At 43.4% G+C, this 23,161-nt stretch overlaps 1 protein-coding gene across 1 annotated transcript; it reads right to left on the minus strand.

The window, feature by feature from the left end:
* Window positions 1-1,543: 1,543 nt before the first annotated feature.
* Window positions 1,544-22,823, minus strand: FUCA1 (alpha-L-fucosidase 1). Its single transcript, XM_065930049.1, has 8 exons — window positions 22,383-22,823; window positions 15,310-15,444; window positions 13,268-13,405; window positions 9,517-9,622; window positions 5,773-5,973; window positions 4,228-4,412; window positions 2,519-2,618; window positions 1,544-2,295 (listed from the first exon to the last, which is right to left on the minus strand). Exons 1-8 carry the CDS (start codon window positions 22,781-22,783, stop codon window positions 2,155-2,157), a joined length of 1,407 nt encoding a protein of 468 aa, XP_065786121.1. The 5' UTR covers window positions 22,784-22,823; the 3' UTR covers window positions 1,544-2,154.
* Window positions 22,824-23,161: the final 338 nt, after the last annotated feature.

A 23,161-nucleotide genomic window follows, 5' to 3' on the forward strand; every position in this document is an offset into this window, starting at 1 on the left:
TCAGAGGTGTAAACTTAAGGTCTTCTCAGGCCTTTTCCTGACTCTTTCCACAGGCAGACATGGTCACTTTCTAATATCTCCCATATGAGCAGTTGTTGGATTTCCTAACCTTTAATGTCTAGCTTCCAGAAGGGGGAAAAAATGAAACTGGGGGTGGGGAATGAGCACCAGCCCTTTAAGTCCATTGTAAGTTACTTTAGCTATTAGAGGAGAGGTTTGCAACAACGGGAAAGGTACAATGGTTTGTCCACCTCTCACCTGTACCTCTGTGATCAAAAGCAGCAGTCAAGAGCACAAATCCTCCCCCACCCCCAAACAAAAAGAGCCCAAATCCCTGATATTGGATGACAGAGTCCTTTTGCCCACCTTGATCTCATACACTATATGCAAGTTGTTCCAGGAACACACGCACAGCTGTGTACTCCATGATTAGGGATGAGGGATGGGTAGCTGAAACTGACCAGAATTAACCTTAATTTACCATCCAGGTATTCCTCTGGAAATTGCAAGCCTTCAGTAGCTTCCAGTTTCAAAATAGTTACATCAGACAGATTCTGCCAGTGCAGTTGTTTTCTAGGTGAGGAAATAGATTCTTGGTGCTTCCTCTTTGCCATCTTCCTGGAACCCTCTCTAAAGCAATTTTTCTTAAAAGCTACATTTCACAAGTTTCACTGCATAGCATTTTCATTATCATTCTAAGAGATTTCTAATTTTCTTGTGCTTTCTTTGATCAATAAATATTTAAAAGTGTGTTTTAAAATTTTTAAACATATTAGTTTTTCCTTCAAGTTTTTATGGTCCTTTATGTTACGGACATATGACAGAGTCTTTATGATATTACTTCTTTGGTATTCACATTTGTAAATGTTTCATACACATATGCTTGAGAAAAAGAGATTTTCCGTAAATATAGGTTAAGGGTTTCCAAATATATCTAGTAAATAAAAGAGATAGAAACCTTTATTAGATCTGTGACAATTAAAGAGACTGAGTGGATGCATGCATGTGTCAAGTGCCCTGCTGTGCTGTGCTTAGTAGCTCAGTCATGTCCGACCCTTTGAGACCCCATGGACTGTAATCTGCCAGGCTCCTCTGTTCCTCTGTCCGTGGGATTCTTCAGACAAGAATACTGGAGTGGGCTGCCATGCCCTCCCCCAGGGGATCTTACCAACCCAGGGATCAAGCCCAGGTCTCCCGCAATGCAGGCGGATTCTTTATCATCTGAGTCACTAGGCAAGTCCAAGAACACTGGAGTGGGTAGTCAATCCCTTCTCCAGGGGATCTTCCCAACCCAGGGGTCACACCTGCGTCTCTTACGTCTCCTGGCAGGTGGGTTCTTTACCACTGATGCCACCTGGTCAACTCAAAAGAATGGGACTAGAAGTGAGGAACAGAAGAACCAAAGGGATGACTTTCTTTGCTCTGCATTAAGGAGACTTGGCAGATACCACCCCTTCTACTTTTTTCTTTTTAAACAGAAACATAAGGCTGTAAGCAGTCCATATAGAAACTGGAAGAAGAAAGCTACAACATGCTTTTTAGTAGAAAATGATTTGACATACAAATTTATTTATTTGTATTAAATCAAGGCAGAATCACATTCATTTTCTTCACAGAATCCCTGTAAACAGACTGAATGTCAGAGCTCTTAGTTTGCTTTGGAAACTTCTAAAAAGCTGACTATTAGCAGCCTTGGAAGCATTTTCCTTCCCCTCGAGGCTCTCCTGCTCTTGGGGGCAGATGGGAGTAGCTGGTGACAGCTGATGCTAAATAAATAGCACATAGTGGAGTCTGCCAAATCCTTTTCAGCACCTCCCATAGGCACTGGGATGACTTGGCTTATTCTTGAGGTCATTTGAATAAGCAATCAGGTTATGAAACAGAGGAGGAGGGAAGTTTCCATTGCAGATAATTCCCAGTGTTAGGAATGGATGAGCTTAACTGTTCAGTCTCTTCTATTGATCAGAGAGATGCTAGCACTGGATCTCAGATCTTTGATCCTGTGAGACATCAGTGTAACATAATCCATTCCATTTATTAAAATGTGTTGGAAAAGAGATGTATGAGTAGAGAAGAGTCATTTATTATAATGATGGCAATATAAGAGGAAAATCAAAGTGCAGGCGGTGTCCCTTTCTTCTTGAACTTCAATGATCACTTCACTCCTATCAGCTTTATGGTCCAAGCAAACTCAGTTGGAAGAGCAGAGGGTGGTAACTGGGGCAGGAACACGAGGAGACCTTTACCTGGATTTGGGGACCACTTCAGATCATTTTGGATTCCCAGCATCGTTACCTGCAGAAAGCAAAAGGGAATGGGAAAAACACGAATGCACTGATGAGCACAGAATATGGCCTGAATATGGTGGCAAACAACTGCCCTGGGCCAGGGTGGGGAAGACAGTCCAGAAGGGAAATGAAAACAGGAGAAACCTGGGGAGGAAGGAAGGTTTACAGAAGGCCCGCCAATTCCTTTACAGAGAGCTACATCTCCGACAGGACTGATGGAGACTCTTTACCTCTGTGGTTGAAGTAGTTATGGGGGATATAAGGCTTAAGATTCCATCTTCTGGCCAGTGCAGTAAAATGGCATAAACAGCTAATCCTTTAGAGGTATACCTGGGAAAAAAGAAACATCATTGTCAAAGATACCTGGCTTATTATCCTGCCACATGACCTTATATATTCCCCTTGCGATTATCTGCCAATTTCAAGCCCTCCAGTCTGTCATTGCTGCTAGCAAGCAAATAACTCGAAACCAGTTAGGGTTTGGGCTTCCCTGTCGCCGAGACAGTGAAGAATCTGCCTGCAATGCAGGAGACCTGGGTTCGATCCCTAGGTTGGGAAGATCCCCTGGAGAAGTGCATGGCCACCCATTCCAGTATTCTTGTCTGGAGAATCCCATGGACAGAGGAGCCTGGTGGGCTGCAGTCCACGGGGTCGCAAAGAGCTGGACAGGATAAGTGACTAACACTTTCACTTTCTCCCCCCCCCCCCCCATTTTCACTTTCTTTCAGCATGGTGAAATCTCAGCACAACAGATTTGTCTTGGGAATTTCCCTGGCGGCCCAGTGGATAGAGATAGACGCTTTCACTGCCATCGGCCTTGGTTTGATCCCTAAAGATCCCCCAAACCACGTGGGATGACCAAAAATTTTAAATTTTAGAAAGGAATTCAAATTTGTCTTCATTGCACATCTTGCCCTTGTTATACCCTCAGATGTTTTCATATGGATTTAAAATTGAAGAAAGATGAATAATGAGGAAGATGGCTTCAGTATGGGTCACTAGTATGAGTTAAAAAAATGTTTTAAGAAAACTTAGAACCCCATACAGAGAGGAAAGGGACGATACCGCCCAGAAAGAGTCTTCCAGGGCTGCATTATTCCCACAGAGCTTAACCATGCATGCTGTGTTTAGTTGTTCAGTCATGTCCACCTCTGCGACCCCATGGACTGTAGCCCGCCAGGCTTCTCTGTCTACAGAATTCTTCAGGCAAGAATACTTGAGTGGGTAGCCATTCTCTTCTCCTGGGGATCTTTCCAACCCAGGGATTGAACCTGGGTCTCCCTCAATGTGGGCTGATTCTTCACCATCTGAGCCTCCATGGAAGCCCATGCTTATAGAAAAGGGTGAAAAAAACCACTAAACAGAAACTCATCCAAAACAGAACCATGAACGTGTTTCTCCTGATGCAAAGCCCCCAGCTCTGTGTTTTAACATTTGCAGACGTCTTTCATTGAGCAGTTAGTATGTACCTGGCACTCTGCTGGGTACTTTATATACGTTAGCTTATTTAATTCTAACACTCTAGGAAGTTAGGTATCATCACCTCATTTTGCAGTTGGAAAAAAAAAAAAAACTGAAGCCTGAGATCAAATAACTAGATCCACAATACCAAATATGAATCATGCCTTCTTCTCTTAGTAGATTCGTAATTCTGGGCCAATGATTACTGCCCTGAACCTGCTTTCTCCTTGTAACCTGGGGATAGTGACATTATCCACTCAGTGAGATTGTTGAGGGAAGTAAATGAGGGGAAAGAATTTAGGATGGAGTCCAGCACATGTGGGTGCTGTACAAATATTAGCTATGACTGTTTTTAGGGGTTGAGCAAATTGACTGATACTTTGTAGCTCTTTCTTTCTTCACCAAACCTACCACCTCCCTCACTAGTCAAAGATACCCTGGGGCCTAAAACATAAACATAGGCACACATTTAACTTACCACACAGAGTTCTTCTCAGATTGTACTCTCCATGGTTTGGAGGCATAGATAGCCTCTCCATTGATGCTCAGCCACTTCCCAACAGCAAGTAGCCTTTCTTGGAAGATGGGAACAATCAGTCCATCTTTGGTTGGTCCGATGTTGAGAAGATAGTTGCCTCCCAAACTTACTGTCTGAACTAGTTCCTGGTGGGAGCAGAAAACAAGGAAATCCCAGCTCTGAATGCCAAGCCTGGCTGAATGCTTAAAACACACAGATGAAGGGAAGAAGAATCTAGGCTGGTTTCCCTGTGTTTTGTGAATATCCTCTATCTTTTGGAAAAGACAGTATATTTTTGTCATTTTCATAGCAGGATAGGCTTACATGAGAAAATTGAAAAATTCTGCTACAAGGTTGAGAGATATATTAACTTGGATTCCAGGGAGTGATCATGGGCTCTTACCCGTGAGCTGACTCCTGCCATAGTGCCATATGCAGAGGGAAGTGTATCAGATATCAGAAGCCCAGAGTGTCAGCCAGGGAGCTGAAAACAAAGCACTTGGCCTTGAAAGGATTCTGTGGAGCCAGCCAGAGAGAATACAGAGATTAGAGATGAGAGGTTTAGAGCAGGTGCTATGGAGACTCTGGGTGGGGGGGTGGGCGTGCAGGGAGGTGTGGAAGAGATCTGATGAATTTCAGGATACCCTGGGCTATATAAATGTTTATGTTGCCCCTTCAGGAAAACATGCTGTAAAGAGATACAGTCTTTAAGATTTCTGGGGTGGGATGCATGTGTGTGTGTGTTTACTGTGACCCCATACAGTAACACTTCAAGGAAGTCCAGAAAAATTAAGGTTACATACAGAAAATTTTTAAAAGGAGGTTTTTTTAGAGTATCCCAAAGACACCACACCATTAACTTTTGATCTTTCCTTCTGGTCTTTTTCTTGTGCAGTTACTTCTATATTGTTGTGATACTACATAACTTGTCTTTTCATCAACCCTGTAAGCATTAATCCATATTACGTCCCAAATCTACTGAATTATTCCTTGATGGTTGCCAGGAATTGAAACAGCCCAACGCCAATCTGACGGAGAAGGCAATGACACCCCACTCCAGTGTTCTTGCCTGGAGAATCCCGGGGACGGGGGAGCCTGGTGGGCTGCAGTCCATGGGGTCGCTAAGAGTTGGACACGACTGAGCGACTTCACTTTCACTTCTCACTTTCATGCACTGGAGAAAGAAATGGCAACCCACTCCAGTGTTCTTGCCTGGAGAATCCCGGGGACGGGGGAGCCTGGTGGGCTGCCGTCTACAGGGTCACACAGAGTTGGACACGACTGAAGTGATTTAGCAGCAGCAACGTCAATCTGAACATAATCCTGGGGAGAACACCTCTGTCCAGAACTCTTCTGTAATTAGACCTGTCTCCCTAGGACAAGTGTTATGAGTATGTTCAATAACCCAAACGGGTTCCCACGGCCCACATGTCTATCCGGAGTGCTTCCACCACTCTTAGTCAGAAGGCAGACTAGGACTGCAGTCAACAAATAACCACCTCTTACCGAAATGATTGTGGATTCGCTTGCAATGTCAGCCATCTCCATGTCGCGACGGTAGCCCCAGGACCGCTGGTCTATGGAGGTGCACATCTCCCACTTGTGATCTGGCAAGGTCTCCGGCTGGAATTTATCTTTACAGTTGTAGTATCCTCCATGGTGACAGGAACAGTTCTGACCCCATCGGTCATTTACTACGACCTCATCCTAAAGGAGGAAGGAGTACTGAGGTCATCGGGGGTAAAACTATCTAACTCAGTTTGATAAATTAGGTACCTGTTTGGAAGCAAGGAGCAGGCTCAGTTGAGCACAGTAGTTCTCAACTGGGGGAGACTTCAAGGGCGAAATCTAGAGACTTTTTTTGGTGGTCACAACTCGGGGTGGGGCTACTGCTTTCTAGTGGGCGGAGACCAAGGATTCTTCTAAACACGTTACAAGGGAATCCCCTGGCCTCCGGTGGTTAAGAATCCCTACTTCCACTGCCAGGGGGTAGGGGTTTGATCCCTGGTCTGGGAACTAAGATCCCACATGGTCGCATGGTGTGGGAAATTTAAAAAAAAGATTGTAAACATCTTACAACACAGAAAACTGTCCCTTCACAAAGAAATATCCAACTCAAAATGTTATTTGCAGTTAACCCTGGTCTAGCAATATGTAATGTCAGAACTGGAAGGGCCTGTTTAGATTATCTAGTAAACCACTGATTCTAACAGAAGAGAAATGCAGAGGAGATCTGCCCGAGATCACATTCCCAGGCAGAGTTTCTGAAAGCTGAGACTATGAATCTGGTTTCTGAACCCAGCCAAGGATGCTTTTCACTATATAACCCTGTCTTTCTTTACCTAAGTAAGGCAAAGTCAGTAATCAAACATTCTTTTCCTTCCCTCAACGTTTTGCTGAACTTCGAGAAATCTTTACATGAAATCACTTAATGTCAACGTTTAATACTACTGTGAGGCTCATACTGGGGTATCCAGAGAAAACAAGTCACAGCTCTTGCCGGGGTCCAGCCCCAGCAGGATCCAGGGGAACCCTCAGGATGAACAGTGTCGGCGAATGAGAGAGGGAGGGAGACAAAGCCCAGGGCTGAGTCTGGAGTTTATTTTTGCACGGCCCCTTTATACCCTTAGCAACATATTTTGGGGGGGGGAAGTGCATGTTGCTTACACACAGGGCATCTCAAAACATTACAGCAACTTGACCTTCAACAGAAACAGGACGTCACCCACATAGTTTTCGTTCACAAGAGTCTTTCTTATCATTTGGCCTTCAGGTCTGCTAACATTTTATGGCTTGCACCTGGTGTGACTTAAGCAACTTCAGTAGCCAACCCTGTTTTTCTTATAATTAATCTATTTTCTTTCTAATAAGCGTCATCTCTATGGGAACTAGATAGGATTACATTTTTACAGAACAGAAATGCAAAGGACTGCAGAAACAGCAGATATGGCACAAAACAGGCTCTTAGTCTAAAAGTTAATTACCTGCAAGAAGTCGCCAGCTAATCTCTATCTAAACTATTTTCTATTAGGCACATTTGGGGCTATAATATTTGTGGAGCTTTTCTCACCCCTCGAAGGGGCCTATGCCTAATAGTTTCTTTTGTTAGCGTACTGTGCTTAGGATGTTTAGTACAATCAAGAGCATTTTTTGCAATGAGAGCACACATTTATCAGACAAGCCAGAATGCCAGCAAAAGGGTTTGAATTGAAGCATTTCCTTCATCTCTGGCCCCTTCATAGGGTACCAGAGTCCAGGACATTTATTAATTAGGGTTTTAAGTTGGTCTTTATTCAGTGAAAGAGGAGCAGGAGAGCTCTCGGCAGGCAACACAAGAATCTCCAACAGGGCAAACAAGAACAGCAGCAGAAAGTGGGGGAGGATCAAGGGTGGGGTAGAGGCTGAGGCCAACCTGGAGGGTCCCTTATCCTAGACGGCCTTGCCTGTCAGGTTTTTTCCTCGTGACCTCGTCATGGATGGGGTCCCGGACGGCCTTGCCTGCCTGCTCTTTTCTTCATGATCTCGTCACGGGCGGGACCTCCCATAATGGCTCCCGGCAAGTTCTTGCCCTCACAGATCCAGCAGCGACTAGCTGAGACATATACATGGACAGCTATGATGTGACATCACATCAGCGTTAGGGAATTCACCTAAACACCAGTTCAGGAGTGTTTCTTGCTTCTTCCAGGGAAGAATATAAACTGCCAGGAGCCAGATTTAGTTTACATTCCACCAGTACTCACTCTGTGTCTAATTGGGCCAAGGACTGTTCCTGGAGTTGGGGACGTAGGCGTGAACAGACCCAAATTCTTGCCCTCACAAAGGGGATGCTTCAGTGAGGGAGACATAGTAACGAGGTAAATGGTATCTGAAATATGTTGGGCCAGGTAAGTGGTTAAGAGAAAGATAAGGCAAGGAAAGACACATAGCGCGGTGGGGGCATGCTGCAATTTTAGATAGGGTGGTGGGGAAGGTGTGACCTCCCAAGAAAGCCTGCAGAGAGGTCAGGAGTGGGAATTACAGACAGCAGAGGGGTAAGGAGCAGGGTCTACTTCTCCTAAAAGTCATTTCCTAACATGAGTATATGACAACCCTCTTTCCTAACGTGTGAGAAAGCCCTCAGAACAAGAGTGGGCAGAACAGGGTCTGCGGTGTCCCACCCGAGGAGCCGTATCTAAGCCACCCCAGCCCGGGGACCACTGGGGAAGAACCACCAGATCTCACCACTAGAGGTCCCCACGCGGCCCGAAAGTTCCAAAAAACCAATCTGAATTTGCTTCCATTTGTCACATAGGATCTTTCTTCCACTTTTCTGAACTTAGTAATATTTAGCCAGAGACATCCTAAGAGGTTTATGAACCTACCCAGATAGCTCAGTTCAAACTGGTCTTAGGTTTTTCTTTAAAATTCACAACAAAGCTAGAATCTAAGATTAAGACTTCTGCTACTTTGTGTCTTGAAATGTGAACGATAAACGGGCAGCTATTGTGCAGTGCAATAGGTTGGTTATGATGGAGACGACAAGGTAGGTGAAGTTTCCTTCCAAATTCCTTAGAATTTGGATCTCAGGGAAAAGAAATTTCCCTATATGAGTTAAACTACACAATCAACATAGAGTAGCTGAGGTCATAGATATTCACATTTTATTCCTATCATCTAACAAGTTTTGTATATTAATCTTTTGGGTGGTTTTCTTATTTACAATGTCTGTTTGCTTAGTTTATTTTCTCTATGGTGGTCTGGGGCTTCTCTATACTATTTCTATCCTACTACTTAAATTCAAGAAGCTTGAAAACTATCTTGTAAAAATCAAGAATTAAAGGAGAAAAAGAAAGCTTAAAGGAAAACAGCTTAAAGAAAGAAAAAGGAAGGGACAAAGAAAAGAATTAAAGGAGAAACTTTAACATCCATTAAAATCCCTTGTCCCTACCACACCCATATCAATATTGCTCTTTATTTATTTACTTACACTTAAAGTCTTTATTGAATTTGTACAATATTGTTTCTGGTTTTATGTTTTGGCTTTTTAGCCTCAAGACACATGGGATGTTAGCTCTCCGATCAGGGATCAAACCTGGACCCCTTGCATTGGAAGGTGAAGGCAGTCTTAACCACTGGATCTCCAGGGAAGTCCTGAGATTAGTATTTATTACTGTCACTGTTGTCATTACGGTTATTACTCCAGATCTTGGCTCCTCACATTGTGTTTTATCATAACAGATAAATAAGAGAGGTCTTTTAATCACATACCTTAACTGGGCTATCATTGTAGAGCCAAGCAAGAAAATCTGTAGAGTTCCAGTAAGTATCAGGACATTCCCACTCTCCATCAGACCAAATCAAGTCAGGTTTATACCTGAGAGACACACAATTACAACAAAGTTTATCAGCTGAATCCAGTCACAGTCAAGTCTGACAGATCTATCTTTGTCACACATATTTAAAAATTAATTTCCTCCTATTTTCAAAGTGCCACGGTGCAAAGAAAATGGAAAACTAAAGAGATGAAAATGACCACACACACACACCCCTGAGCTAACACAACCACAGTTTAATACACAGCATTTTGGTATACTTTTTCCCAATCTTTTTTTTCAATGTCTTAAACTAAAAAGCAGAGCTGTAATCAGAGTGTATACAATTTGATTTCCTTCCAGAAACTAATTCCAATGAAAAGGGTAGTGCTCCAGAACTATAGGATTACTGTTTCTGCTTTTAAGATGTGTTAAGATCTTGAACTGTTCTGTCAAATGCATTTTTGGGCATAACTACCCAGAGCTTTGATCATAAAAATCTATTGAGTTCACCTGAGCCACAGTCGCATCTTTCACATATTACTACTCTGAACCCTATGAGTGTGTGTATTTATACCTCTAAGGTAAGCAGTATTAGTCCCACTTAAGAAAGCAAGAATGTAATGCTCAGTAAATTTGTTTTAGGTGCAAAGCTTGTAAGTAATAGGAGCTGTAACCCATAGGTAAATCTGCCTGTTAGCTAATCCTGCCCTGTACTCTGTAAACGCTTAGGTCAGCAGGTTGAGTCCAGGAAAAAGGTTGCCTAAGAGGAGAGAGAAACACAGATGGTGTGTGTTTTACTGTGCACTTTAACTCATTAACCTCATTCATTCTCACAACACCCTGTGATGTATAAACAGGTAAAGAAACTGAGCCATAGAAAGATTAAATAGTTTGTTCGAGGTTATAGTCAGTAAGAAAAAAAGAACTGGATTTCTGACTTGAAGCTTGTGCTGGTTGGTTTCTTACAACTGTACTGTTTCCTTACAGCTGTTAGCTGGATGCAAGGAGTTTTGTCCTCTTTTGGTCTGCAGTGAGCGTCCAAGCACAGACGGCTGCCTCTTTATCTTTAAAGTCCACCATCCTCCTAAGGGTCCCCAGGAGCAAGAATGGCAAATGCAGAATAAAACGTGATGAAGACTAGTGACAAACCCCAAAGTGAAAGTCATCATTTTAAGGATAATTAAAAATAAAGCCACTATTATCCTGTACCAGGCATAGTGATAGAAACTTTTCACATATTATGCTGAGCCCTACATAGAAGGCATTATTATCACTTTACCGACTGAGAATCTCAGGCTCAGACGAGTAACCTGTTTAAGGCTTGTAAGGGAATTCCTTGGCGGCCCAGTGGTTAGGACTCTGCGCTCTCACTCCTGAAGGCCTGGGTTTGATCCCTCGATCCCTGGTCAGGGAACTAGGATCCCACAAGCCACACTGCTCTTGTGGTCACTGTTGTTGTTCAGTGGCTAAGTCATGTCTGACTTTTTACGACTCCATGGACTGCAGTATTGCCAGGCTTCCCTGTCCTTCTCCATCTCCCGGAGTTTGCTCAAACTTATGTCTATTGAGCTGGTGATGCCATCCAACCATCTCATCCTCTACTGTCCCCTTCTCCTCTAGCCCTCAATCTTTCCCAGCATCAGGGTCTTCCAGTGAGTCCAATCTTTGGAGCAGGTGGCCAAAGTATTGGAGCTTTAGCATCAGTCCTTCCAATGAATATTCAGGACTGATTTCCTTTAGGATGAACTGGTTGGATCTCCTTGCTGTCCAAAGGACTCTCAAGAGTCTTCTCTAGCACCACAATTCGAAGGCATCAATTCTTTGCCGCTCAATCTTTTTCATGGTCCAACTCACATCTCTATGTGACCACTAGAAAAACCATAGTTTTGATTAGATGGACTTTTGTTGGCAAAGTAATGTCTCGGCTTTTTAATATGCTGTCTAGGTGTCATAATTTTTCTTCCAAGGAGCAAATGTCTTTTAATTCCATGGCTGCAGTCACCACCTGCAGTGATTTTGGAGCCCAAGAAAATAAAGTCTGTCACTGTTTCCCTTTACTTCCCCATCTACAAGCCATGAAGTGATGGGACCATGACCTTAGTTTTGTGAATGTCTAGTTTTAAGCCAGCTTTTTCACAAGCTGCTTCAGTTCAGTTCAGTTCAGTTCAGTTCAGTCGCTCAGTCATGTCTGACTCTTTGCGACCCCATGAATTGCAGCATGCCAGGCCTCCCTGTCCATCACCAACTCCTGGAGTTTACTCAAACTCATGCCCATCGAGTCAGTGATGCCATCCAGCCATCTCTGTCGTCCCCTTCTCCTCCTGCCCCCAATCCCTCCCAGCATCAGGGTCTTTTCCAGTGAGTCAACTCTTCACATGAGGTGGCCAAAGTATTGGAGTTTCAGCTTCAACATCAGTCCTTCCAATGAACACCCAGGACTGAGCTCCTTTAGGGTGGGCTGGTTGGATCTCTTTGCAGTCCAAGGGACTCTCAAGAGTCTTCTCCAACACCACAGTTTAAAAGCATCAATTTTTCGGCACTCAGCTTTCTTCACAGTCCAACTCTCACATCCATACATGACCACTGGAAAAACCATAGCCTTGACTAGATAGACCTTTGTTGGCAAAGCAATGTCTCTGCTTTTTTAGATACTATCTAGGTTGGTCATAACTTTCCTTCCAAGGAGTAAGCGTCTTTTAACTTCATGGCTGCAAGCACCATCTGCAGTGATTTTGGAGCCTCAAAAAATAAAGTCTGACACTGTTTTCACTGTTTCCCCATCTATTTCCCATGAAGTGATGGGACCAGATGCCATGATCTTAGTTTTCTGAATGTTGCGCTTTAAGCCAACTTTTTCCACTCTCCTCTTTCACTTTCATCAACATGCTCTGTAGTTCTTCTTCACTTTCTGCCATAAGGGTGGTGTCATCTGCCTATCTGAGGTTATTGATATTTCCCCCAGCAATCTTGATTCCAGCTTGTGCTTCTTCCAGTCCAGCGTTTCTCATCATGTACTCTGCATATGGATCATTGAAAAAGTAAGAGAGTTCCAGAAAAACATCTATTTCTGCTTTATTGACTATGCCAAAGCCTTTGACTGTATGGATCACAATAAACTGTGGGAAATTCTGAAAGCGAGGGGCATACCAGACCACCTGACCTGCCTCTTGAGAAACCTGTATGCAGGTCAGGAAGCAACAGTTAGAACTGGACACGGGACAGTGGACTGGCTCCAAGCAGGGAAAGGAGACGTCAAGGCTGTGCACTGTCGCCCTGCTTGTGTAACTCCTATGCAGAGTACAAGCTGCACGGCACCGCCCAGAAGATGCCTGAGGGTGACAGGAGCCAGGATTCAAACACAGACCTGCCAGGTGCCAAACCCTCTGTGGGGCCCATTAGCCCATGCTGCCCTTCTCCAAGCTCCTGACAAAGAAAATGGTACGGAAGGAGGAAACTGAGGTTCTGACTTACTACCATCCTCGTTTTGTTTCAGTTTGGAAAGGCAGCATGACCAAACTACAGACGTTTCGAAAAGCAAAAAGGAAAAAACATGCTTTGTCTTAACCCAATGATTACTCATTATTACTTTGATGTCTTCTAGAGTTTTTTTCATATCCCACCTGTACCCCCTTCCTCTCAACAGTACAAGCAGCTCAGATGCCATTGATAAAAGTCATAAGGCTAAAACAATTTCGGTTTTGTACCTGTTAACAAGGTCATAGAGCTCTGGCATTGTTTTTGCATGGACGAAATACTGTGTTTTGAAGCCATTTTTCTTATCACGTAGGTAGAGAGGATGGAACCATTCTAAAAGTGAGTGATACAGTCCATAGCGTATGTTCCTTAAACAGAAAAACAGGACAGCAACTGTCATTAAGCAAAGAAAAGATACTTTAAGAAAAATCAGTTGCCAGCATTTTTACATCTCAGTGAAATTTACCCATAGGGCATACATGGGTCAGGACCTACAGCCAGTTTCTTAAATTATTTCATCATTCACTTAAGCAAAATGATTGGCTTCCTTTGTTTTTGATGATACAAATAACAAATTAGGCTTCCCAGGTGGTGCTGGTGGTAAAGAACCCATCTACCAATGCAGAAGATACAAGAGAGACAGGTTCTATCCCTGGGTCAGGAGATCCCCTGGAGGAGGGCATGGCAACCCACTCTAGTATTCTTGCCTGGAGAATCCCCATGGACAGAGTAGCCCGGCAGGCTACAGTCCATGGGGTCACAAAAAGTCGGATACAACTGAAGCGACTTAGCAGATAACAAATCATTTTTTTTTTTTTAACAAATCATTTTTCTACATAAATTACCTTAACATCAAATTGCTATTTAAACCATTTTCTGTCTCTTAAGTCAATTATCTCAATAACATACAGTCCTTTTTTTTTTTTTTTTTACATACAGTCCTATTAAAATTTTTTTTCTGTTACTCATAATACATATTGAATAGATACTGGAAAAGAGAGACAAATATCAAGAATATCCAAAATCTGATCACTCAGAAAAAATCAGTAGTATCATTTTCTGTGCAGTTGAAATTAATGAATATAGGTTTATTGTTTCATAGAAGATTTACTTATAGTCCTTAATATACCTTAAACAAAAATGGTTAAATTTACCTATTTTCATACACAATAAAACTTGTTGTGAATAAAGAAGAGTGAATGTTTTGGAAATGCTATAATACAAGAAGTAAAGATAACATTTGCAATGGCATAGATGAAGTAGAAAGAATTGAAGAATTTCATCATGTGATTCAGGGACTAAGTAGATATAGAGAAGCTGAAAGTCAAGGTTCTTAGAGTCCAAATCTAATCAACATCTCACTTTTAGAGCAGGACTACTAGCAGAGCTCAATATTGGGAAACGGAATGTTTCACAGGTGACATAAGTCAGCAAATGCTTTCTTAAATGACCAGATAATATTTGAGACTTTGTAGGCCTTGCTACCTCTACCCCGACTCCGTAATTAGAGCTTGAAAGTAGCCGGAGACAATGCATAAGTGAATGAACACAACTGCATTCCAACCAAACTTTATCTATACAAACAGTCAGCTGGTCTACCCCTTAAATAGGACATTAAGTTTGCCAAATCACAACAGAGCTGAGTGGGCCTGACAAAAACACCACTTTTCCTCCTTACAGACAAATATACTCAGAACAATAGGGTCCAAAATCAGAACACCTGGGTTCAAATCTCACTTCTGCCCCTTCCCAGCTCTCTGACCTTGGGAAGTTACATCTTAAGTGGCAGATATTAGAAAACATTACCGAGAATCATGAGTGACGCCTCACCTCCCTTTTTGTTGCTTTAACTACCCTCTTCAGGTCCCTCCCTGAACTACCATCATCTAAACCTTCTAGGAAAGCCTACAAAGCTCTGGGTTGACAGCTAAGGAGGACACAGATGAACACAACCCTGGCCTCTACCACATACTAGAAAAGGCCCTAGGCTGGAAGGCTTCCCAGAAAGAATCCTGTGAAGAGCACAAGTGCAGCGCTGTGGTCTATGCTGGGTATCCCTCACCTAACCAGAGAGGGCCACGAACTTCCCTGATGCTGTCACTTTTGGTCACATGAAAACTGCCAAGGTTCAAACACTGCCAGTGCAGGGCCAGAAGCCCTCCCATGTACTGGTTAAATGCAAACTTAGAAAACACAGAAGAGTAGAGAAGGCACGGAATACTGGCCAGTTAGATCAAAAGTGATGACGGAGTGACTGTCTGTGGACACGCACCTCTTCCGGATGGCTGTTCCCAACTCACCAACCAAATCACGATGGGGCCCCACATCCTTAGAGTTCCAGTTCCAAGACACAGGACTTGGCCAGTTTGTGTAGCCTTCATGATGCTTTGTCGTCAGGACTACATACCTGTGGACAGTGAAACCATGAACAAAGGAAGTGGTCAGTGGGCCACCAGCACCAACTTACCTGGCATGCCTGAGGCTTTTAAAAATGGTTGAGGGAACTCAACTACAGGAAATGTACAGCTGACCCTTGAACAACGTGGTGGTTAGGGGTGTGCTGACCCCTGTGCAGAAGAAAATCCATGTGTAACTCTTGACTTCGCCCTAAACTACTAATAGCCTACTCTTGACTGGAAGGCTTACCAATAACATAAACGGTCGGTTAACACCCATTTTGTATTTCATATGTATAATGTGCTATATTTGTACAATGATGTAAGCTAGAGAAAAGAAAATGTTTTTAAGAAAATCATAAGGAAGAGAAAATACATTACAGTACTGCACTGCATTTATATTTTTTATTTTATTGGAGTACAGTTGCTTTACAATGCTGTGTTAGTTGGAGATAGGGCTTATGTACTGTATTACCGTAAGTTTACACCGTCTGTTTACAAGATGAACCACCTGTCAGTACCTATAGCAATACTGTCTCACATGATACAAAACACTGTAGACGTTACAGTTATTACTAACACTACATATCGAAGCTGGAAAGCTAATGTGAAAAAGCCATTCATATTTATTTGTAGTTATAATGATTCATCCATTGATAATGAAGCAACAGCAACACGATTGCTTTATAGTAGCCTAGTGCAATCAATATGATTGCTTCATGATAGCCTAGCTTATACACTAATGAATGAATCATTATAAAATTTTTATGGCCTGTGGTATTATACTCATTCAAAATATGGGATGGGAAACATTGTACATTTTTTTTAAAGTCACTTGAATGTGATGATAGGTTTTTTTTTTAATTATTTAATTGGAAGCTAATTAGTTTACAATATTGTAGTGGTTTTTGCCATACACTGACATGAATCAGCCATGGGTGTACATGTGTTCCCCATCCTGAACCCCTCTCCCACCTCCCTCCCCATCCCATCCCTCTGGGTCATCCCAGTGCACCAGCCCTGAGCACTTGTCTCATGCATTGGTTGAGTTTTGCTGAAAGTTTTAATTTTGTTTTAGGTTTGAAAGATTTATTAACAAAACAAGCTGCTGGTTACATACACAATAAACAATTTCAAAATTTAATAGATAATTTAACTTAATTACAACATACAGTTGTTAAGAGAAAAGAAACAGAAATGACAGAAGTAACAGTGTACATATCACCAAAATGGGCGACCAACCTATATCCAGACTTGAACAGAGCTGGAAAGTCCTGAGTAACAGCAATCTGGAGTCCCACCTGGGAAAAGGGTCCGAGGCAGTGCGTCCACCCTACTGTGAGACTTAAAATTGCAGATTTGGGGGCTCCTGTTTATAATCTTAGGACACAACTGATATCATCATCAGTTTGCACGCAGATCTGGTTTTCCTTTAACTTTTACAATGCTGTTTATTTCATCTTGTGAGTCACAAGATTTTCCAGACCTCCAGGAGCTCAGGAAATTCCAAGAACTGCTCACTCTCTTATCCAAGGTGCTGCCTGACTTCCTGGTAACAACTGGTGTGCTTACAGGCAGGCATGTATATAGTCCAGGTAGGGTCCAGGCAAGGTTAGAAGTTGGTCAGAGCCTGGTGTCTTGCTTCTGAAGGCTGAACAAGACTACCTCCATTTTAATTTCCTTAACAGTCTGATACACAGGTATTTAATTATGAGAGGGGACTGGAAGAGGGTACATACGGAATGGTAATATAATTCTTTGAAAGCAAAGTTTTAAAAAAGTAAGGAAAGATATTATTAATTTTATATTAAGTATCGCTTACTTTCTGCTTATGTAAGGATTGGCTATTTACTTCCATGTCAATCTTGCATGTGACAATCTACAGATGAACACTTAAGTTGGTGACAGCAATGATGATGACACAAAATGTTTTATACAGTTCTTGCCATTGAGTTCTCAGATCTCATGAAGACACTTACACACTTACACAACAGATAGGTTTATTAACTACATGGCATAAGGATTATTTACTGTTCATTAAGTGGAAGTGGATCATCATAAAGGTATTCACGATGAGTACACTGAGGAGGAAGTGGAGGGGTTGGTCTTGCGTCTCAGGGGTGGAAGAGGTAGAAAAGGAGGAGGTGGTGGACAGGAAGGCAGGAGAGGTGGGCATTCAGGGTAACGTTATGGAAACATCTCATATATTTCTGACTGTTAGACCTCACTTGCCAGTGCAGGAGATGCAAGTTCAATCACCGGGTTGGGAAGATCCCCCAGAGAAGCAAATGGCAACCCACTCCAGTATTCTTGCCTGGAGAATTCCATCGACAGAGAAGCCTGGGCTACAGTCCGTGGTGTTGCAAAGAGTTGGACACGACATAATGACAAACCAATGACAAATATGATACCAATCCTCCTTCCACGGTTTGCTTCAGTTTCATATCATATCATAGAAGGGTCAATGTGGTAAAAGAAGTCAAAAGCTGTGTTGAATAATCAGCATCCTTCTGCCAGACTGTCTAACGTCAATCTGTTTTCTGGCACTGCTTCTTCTATGTCTTATTCCTTATTGTCTGGCACTTGTTTAGAAGCACTCACCTCCATCAAACTGTCTTATGTTATTTCAAGTATGAGGTCTACCAGTTCCTAAACTTTTCCAAGACCCATATCTTAAAACCCTGCACCTCCTCACTCCTTTCCCCCCACCCCCATATCCACATCTCTTTCATGATGTCCTAATTGGCTCTGTTGTAAATCCTGTGAAGTCATGCACAACATCTGGACAGTTTTCTCCGGCAGGAATTTTATTGTTTTGGACTTCATAGCTTTTTCCATAACAACAACGGCATCTTCAATGGTGTAATCCTTCCAGACTTTCATGATGCTATCTATATTAGGGTTCTCTTCCATTGTGTTGACAATCCTTCCCATCGAGTACCATGTGTAATGAGCCTTAAAGATCCTTAAGGTCCACCATGGGGATTTCCCTCATGGTCCAGTGGTTAAGAATTTGTTGTGTAATGGGGGACGCAGGTTCGATCCCTGGTCAGGTAACTAAGATCCCATATGCCCCGGAGCAACAAACCCCGCATGCCACAGCTGGAGAGTCCATCTGCTACAACTAAGACCCAATGCAACCAAATAAATCAATCAATTAATAAAAAAAGAAAAGATCCTTATGACCCCTGGATCTGCAGGTTGAATTAGAGATGTTGTGCTTGGGGTAGACCACTTCAATGTCTTTGCTGTTGAACTCTTGGGGTTCTGGGTGGCCAGGGCATTGTCCAATATTAAAAGAACTTTAAAAGGCAGTTTCTTTCTGGCAAGGTACTTCCTGACTTCAGGGACAAAGCACTGATGGAACCAATCCAGAAAAAGGGTTTTCGTTATCCAGGCCTACTTGCTTTACAACCAAAAGACTGGCAGTTTGTGTCATCTTTTCCCTTCAAGGCTCACTGATTAGTAGGTTTATAGAAAAGGACAGTCCTAATCATAAACCTGATTGCATCTGCATCAAACAGTAGTTAGCCAGTCCCTTCCTGCCTTAAATTCTGGTGCTTACTTCTCTTCCTGACTAATAAATGTTCTTGGAGGCATTTCTCCCCCATTGGAAGGTCCACTTTAATCTGTATTAAAAACCTGTTCAGGGGTTTTCCTGGTGGTAAAGAGGTTAAGACTCTGCACTTCTACTGCAGGGGGAACACGCTGCCCCTTGGTCGGCCAGCTAAGATCTCGCATGCCATCTGGGGCCACCAAAAAACAAAAGGGGGAAGAAAAAAAACCTGCATAGGCAGAAATCCTTTCTCCTCAATGATTTTCTCAGTGGCCTCTGGGAACTCATGTCCTGGTTGGTAGTAACTACTTCTCCTGTTATCTTGACATTTAAAAAGCCAAACCTCTTTAGAAAATTATCAAACTATCCTTTGTTGGCGTTAAATTCTCCAGCTTCCTTAGATCCTTCACCTTCCTTTTGCTTTAAGTTGTCATGAAACGACTTTACTTTTTTCCGAATCATTTTAGTGTCTCTATGTATGCCTTTCTTACAGCAATCCTGCACCCACATCAAAGCTGCATTTTCAATATGAGATAAAAAGATATTTTGCAAGAAGCGCAAGGTTTTTCACACCTTATGGCATAGTTGCAACGACAGCTTCATTATTATTATTTTCTTTTTTAACGCTGGATTCATTTATATTACAAGGGCAGTGGGCAACCGCAGCTGCAGACCTCAATCTACAATACATATCAAGCAATTCAACTTTTTCTTGTAATGTTAATTTTCTCCGCTTCTTGGGAGCACTTCTGGCATCACTGGGGGAGCTTTGTATGGGTGTCAAGGTGTTATTCAAGGTTTATGATATTGCACTAAGCAAGATGAAAAATACTCGAGAACATGAGAGATGACTTTTTACTGCAATAGGCAATTTACCAGAGGGATAAGTGCTCATGTGAAAATGATTAGCATCACTTGGCATCTTAAGTGGACACAACAGTTGAGTTCACCAACAGGACACCAATAGGAGGTGGGTACAAAATTATGACAGTATGTACTGCGATTAATTTTATGCATTTATGATTTAATATGGGCTTCCCAGGTGGCGCTAGTGGTAAAGAACCCATCTGCCAATGCAGGAGACCTAAGAGCCAGAAGAGCCTGGCGGTCTACAGTCCATGGGGTCACAAAGAGTCAGACACGACTGAGTGGCTGAGCAGACACATACAAATGGTAAAATAAACTAGTATCTATATATTTTACGCATTTGTAACATACTCTTTTCTTAATTTTTGAAATTTCTAAGTTTTTTCAAATTATAACAAATCTCCAAATATTTTTCCAGCGAAAACCCTTTTTCTGGATTGGTTCTATCAGTGCTACATCCCTGAAGTCAGGAAGTACCTTGCCAGTAAGAAACTGCATTTTAAAGTTCTTTTAATATTGGACAATGCCCTGGCCGCCTAGAACCCCAAGAGTTCAACAACAAAGACACTGAAGTGGTCTAGCCCAAACACAAAGAAAAAATTTGAGGAAAAAATTTGCATATAAGTGGACCCAAGAATTTCAAACCTGTGTTGTTCAAAGGTCAACTGAACTTGTATGAGTGATACCCAGGGAGTTGCATCAGTCACAACACCCCTTGGGTATTGTTCCAGGAATGAAAACAAATTTGAGGAAGCCACAGTCCTTAGTTCCCAGACAAGAAGGAGACTAGGAAGGAAAGAAGAAAGGAATAGGTAAGGGAAAATATGTATACACTGGCTCTCCAGTTCTGGAGCTCTTCTGTGTATTAATGTTAAGCATTGAAAAAAAAACAAAAACCAACCCTTTGCCCTAAAGGAGAAAGAAACCTCTACTGAAAGAGCAGATGATAGAAAAGTAAGGTGTTTATCAAGCCCATATCAACTGCCTCTCATTTACAGAGGTGACAAAAGGCCAAAAGAAAAAGGGGAGAAAAGGCAAGTGTTGAAATTATAATCAAATCACTCAACATTTCATTTACTTTTATCGCAGAAAAACAGCTGGTGCCCAAAAGGATGATTTAATCCCCGGCTGATGTGGGAACCTCAGGATTTTAAAGTATTTCAGTCCTCTCTATGGCATATTCTTCTTCTACTTTTTAAAAACAGGTTTTTGAAAATGTAAAAATCTTTCTCAAGAAACTTACAAAAAACCAGGCAGAGGACCAATCCCTCTAGTCATGGTTACAGACCCCTGGTGTGGTGGAAAGAACCTTCATCTTAGGGTCATGGGATTTGGAGTCCAGGACATTAGTTCCCTTCCTCTATCTGGGCCAGTCATCTTGTCCAACTCGGACACATGACTGACGTGACTTAGCAGCAGCAGCATCTTGTCCATAGTAGGGGCATTTGACCTGGACAAAGGATATCTCCCAGATTTTAACTTCTTCATTTGAAAATTATGGATTTCTAAGGCTTCTGGAAGACAGTGAACTCCTCCTCAGTTTAGTCAAGCCTTACATTCCCATGCATTTAATTGCAAACACTAAATATCAGTTGTAATTTCTCTTTAGTATATGAGGACTTAAAGTCCAAGAGAAACTAAAACCTGGGTCGTCTGAGACAAGATAATGGTGGAAGGCTGCCCTAAGCCAGAGGCTGGGAAACCCACCTGCCTTCTTTCTAAATCTCCTCCAAAGCACTGCTCTCTCAGCCGCCAAGCTCATCCTTGAAGCTGAGGGTCACCATTCCTTGACTTAATACCTGCAACATCCTGCCTTCAAGGATGACTCCTTCAGGACGGGCCCCAGCCTTCAACAGCCTTGGGAGTCCTAGCCTCCCCCCATCAAAGCTCTACACTTTCAGTTCTCTCAACCATTCACATGCAAGCTGCAACAGTTCTCAAAACAATTTCATGAGCACTCTCTATGTGCAAGGCATTGAGAAGAGCAGATGGCACAGAGTCTGTATTGTTGCCCAAATACACTGGGCACCAGAACTTCCTTCCCTCTGGGACATACTAAAGCTGAAAGAAAGAACACAATTCCTGGGTACAGCCAGGGAAGGAGGCCGTAGGGAGGTAAAAGGCCTTGTTCAAGTTCACAGTTGAACTAGGATCAGACTCCCGACCTCTGGCTGAAAATCCTGGAACCTTGACTGTCTTGATGACCCGCAGGGGACTGACTTTAGGTATTACCTAGCTCAATCCTCCCCCATATTCAGGTCTTCCCAAGTCCACCACCAACCTGAAACCTTTATTTCCTTCTAATCCTCAACCTTAAGATCTGGCGTGCCACATACAATTCTGTATCCTTCGGGGGGCAAAACAAAGTACCCGCAACATCTGCGGTCACAGGGACACCAGTGTGATCCGGCAAGTCTCCCCGCCTCCTCCCCGCCCCCACCCCGCTCGATTCCCACCAGCCTAAGGCTGGGTCAGCTCTCGCCCGGGTAGGGGCTTCCCGCCCGCTCCCGCGGCGGCGTCACTCACTTGGCCCCGGCGGCCTCGAAGAGGTCAGCCCAGCTGTCGGGGTGGAAGAAGCGCGCCGTGAACCTTGGCCCGAAGTCGGCGTAGCTGAAATCCGGCGGGTAGTTCTCTTTCATGAAGCTCTCGTACTGCGGCAGCTTCTCGCCCTGCCAGTGCCACCAGAACCACTCGCTGCCCCAGGCGGGCACCGAGAACACGCCCCAGTGCACGAACACCCCGAACTTGGCTTCATCGAACCAGGCCGGCAGCGGCCGGGAGTCCAGACTCGGCCAGTCCGGGGTGTAGCGGCGCGGAGGGTCGGTGCAGCGCCGAGGGTCGGTGCAGCGCGGGAGCCCCACCGCTCCGAGCACCAGCACCAGCTGCAGCAGAAGCAGCAGCCCGGCGGCCACCACCCGCGACCTCATCGCGGGATGCGGCACAGCTGACTCGGTGCCGCGCCACCCACCTCTTAACGCGCAGGTGCGGGGCAAGCGGTCCCGCCCACCTTAGTTCCTGATTGGCTCGGAAGGGAAAAGGGGGTGGGACAACCCGGGCTGCAAGGCTACCGGGAGTCTTTCCTCCGGGTGGGCAGGTGGTCCCTGCCACCCTCCGGCGCTCAAAGGGAGAAAGAGGCAGGGAGGCGTTGATGGCGCTCAGATGACCACTGATTGAACACTTCAGAAGAGAATTCATAGCCTCCAAATAATAAAAAAAAAATTTTTTTTAATAATTAGGTCATGGTGGGTGGGGTGAAGAAACATGATCTAAGGATGATAAGGAGGTAGTTGCTGAAGGTTGCTGAT

The sequence above is a fragment of the Muntiacus reevesi genome, chromosome 3, assembly GCF_963930625.1.
Source record: "Muntiacus reevesi chromosome 3, mMunRee1.1, whole genome shotgun sequence".
NCBI classification, from domain to species: Eukaryota; Metazoa; Chordata; class Mammalia; order Artiodactyla; family Cervidae; genus Muntiacus; species Muntiacus reevesi.

What these genes read in the sequence shown, in the direction of transcription:
- FUCA1 (XM_065930049.1), bottom strand. Translation starts at nt 22,783, where the DNA reads ATGAGGTCGCGGGTGGTGGCCGCCGGGCTGCTGCTTCTGCTGCAGCTG. An exon ending in ACAATGATAGCCCAGTTAAG is followed by an intron (nt 5,974 to 9,516) that starts GTATGTGATTAA and finishes TTCCTCCTTTAG; the next exon opens with GATGAGGTCGTAGTAAATGA. An exon ending in TCTGAGAAGAACTCTGTGTG is followed by an intron (nt 2,619 to 4,227) that starts GTAAGTTAAATG and finishes CTTTTTTCCCAG; the next exon opens with GTATACCTCTAAAGGATTAG.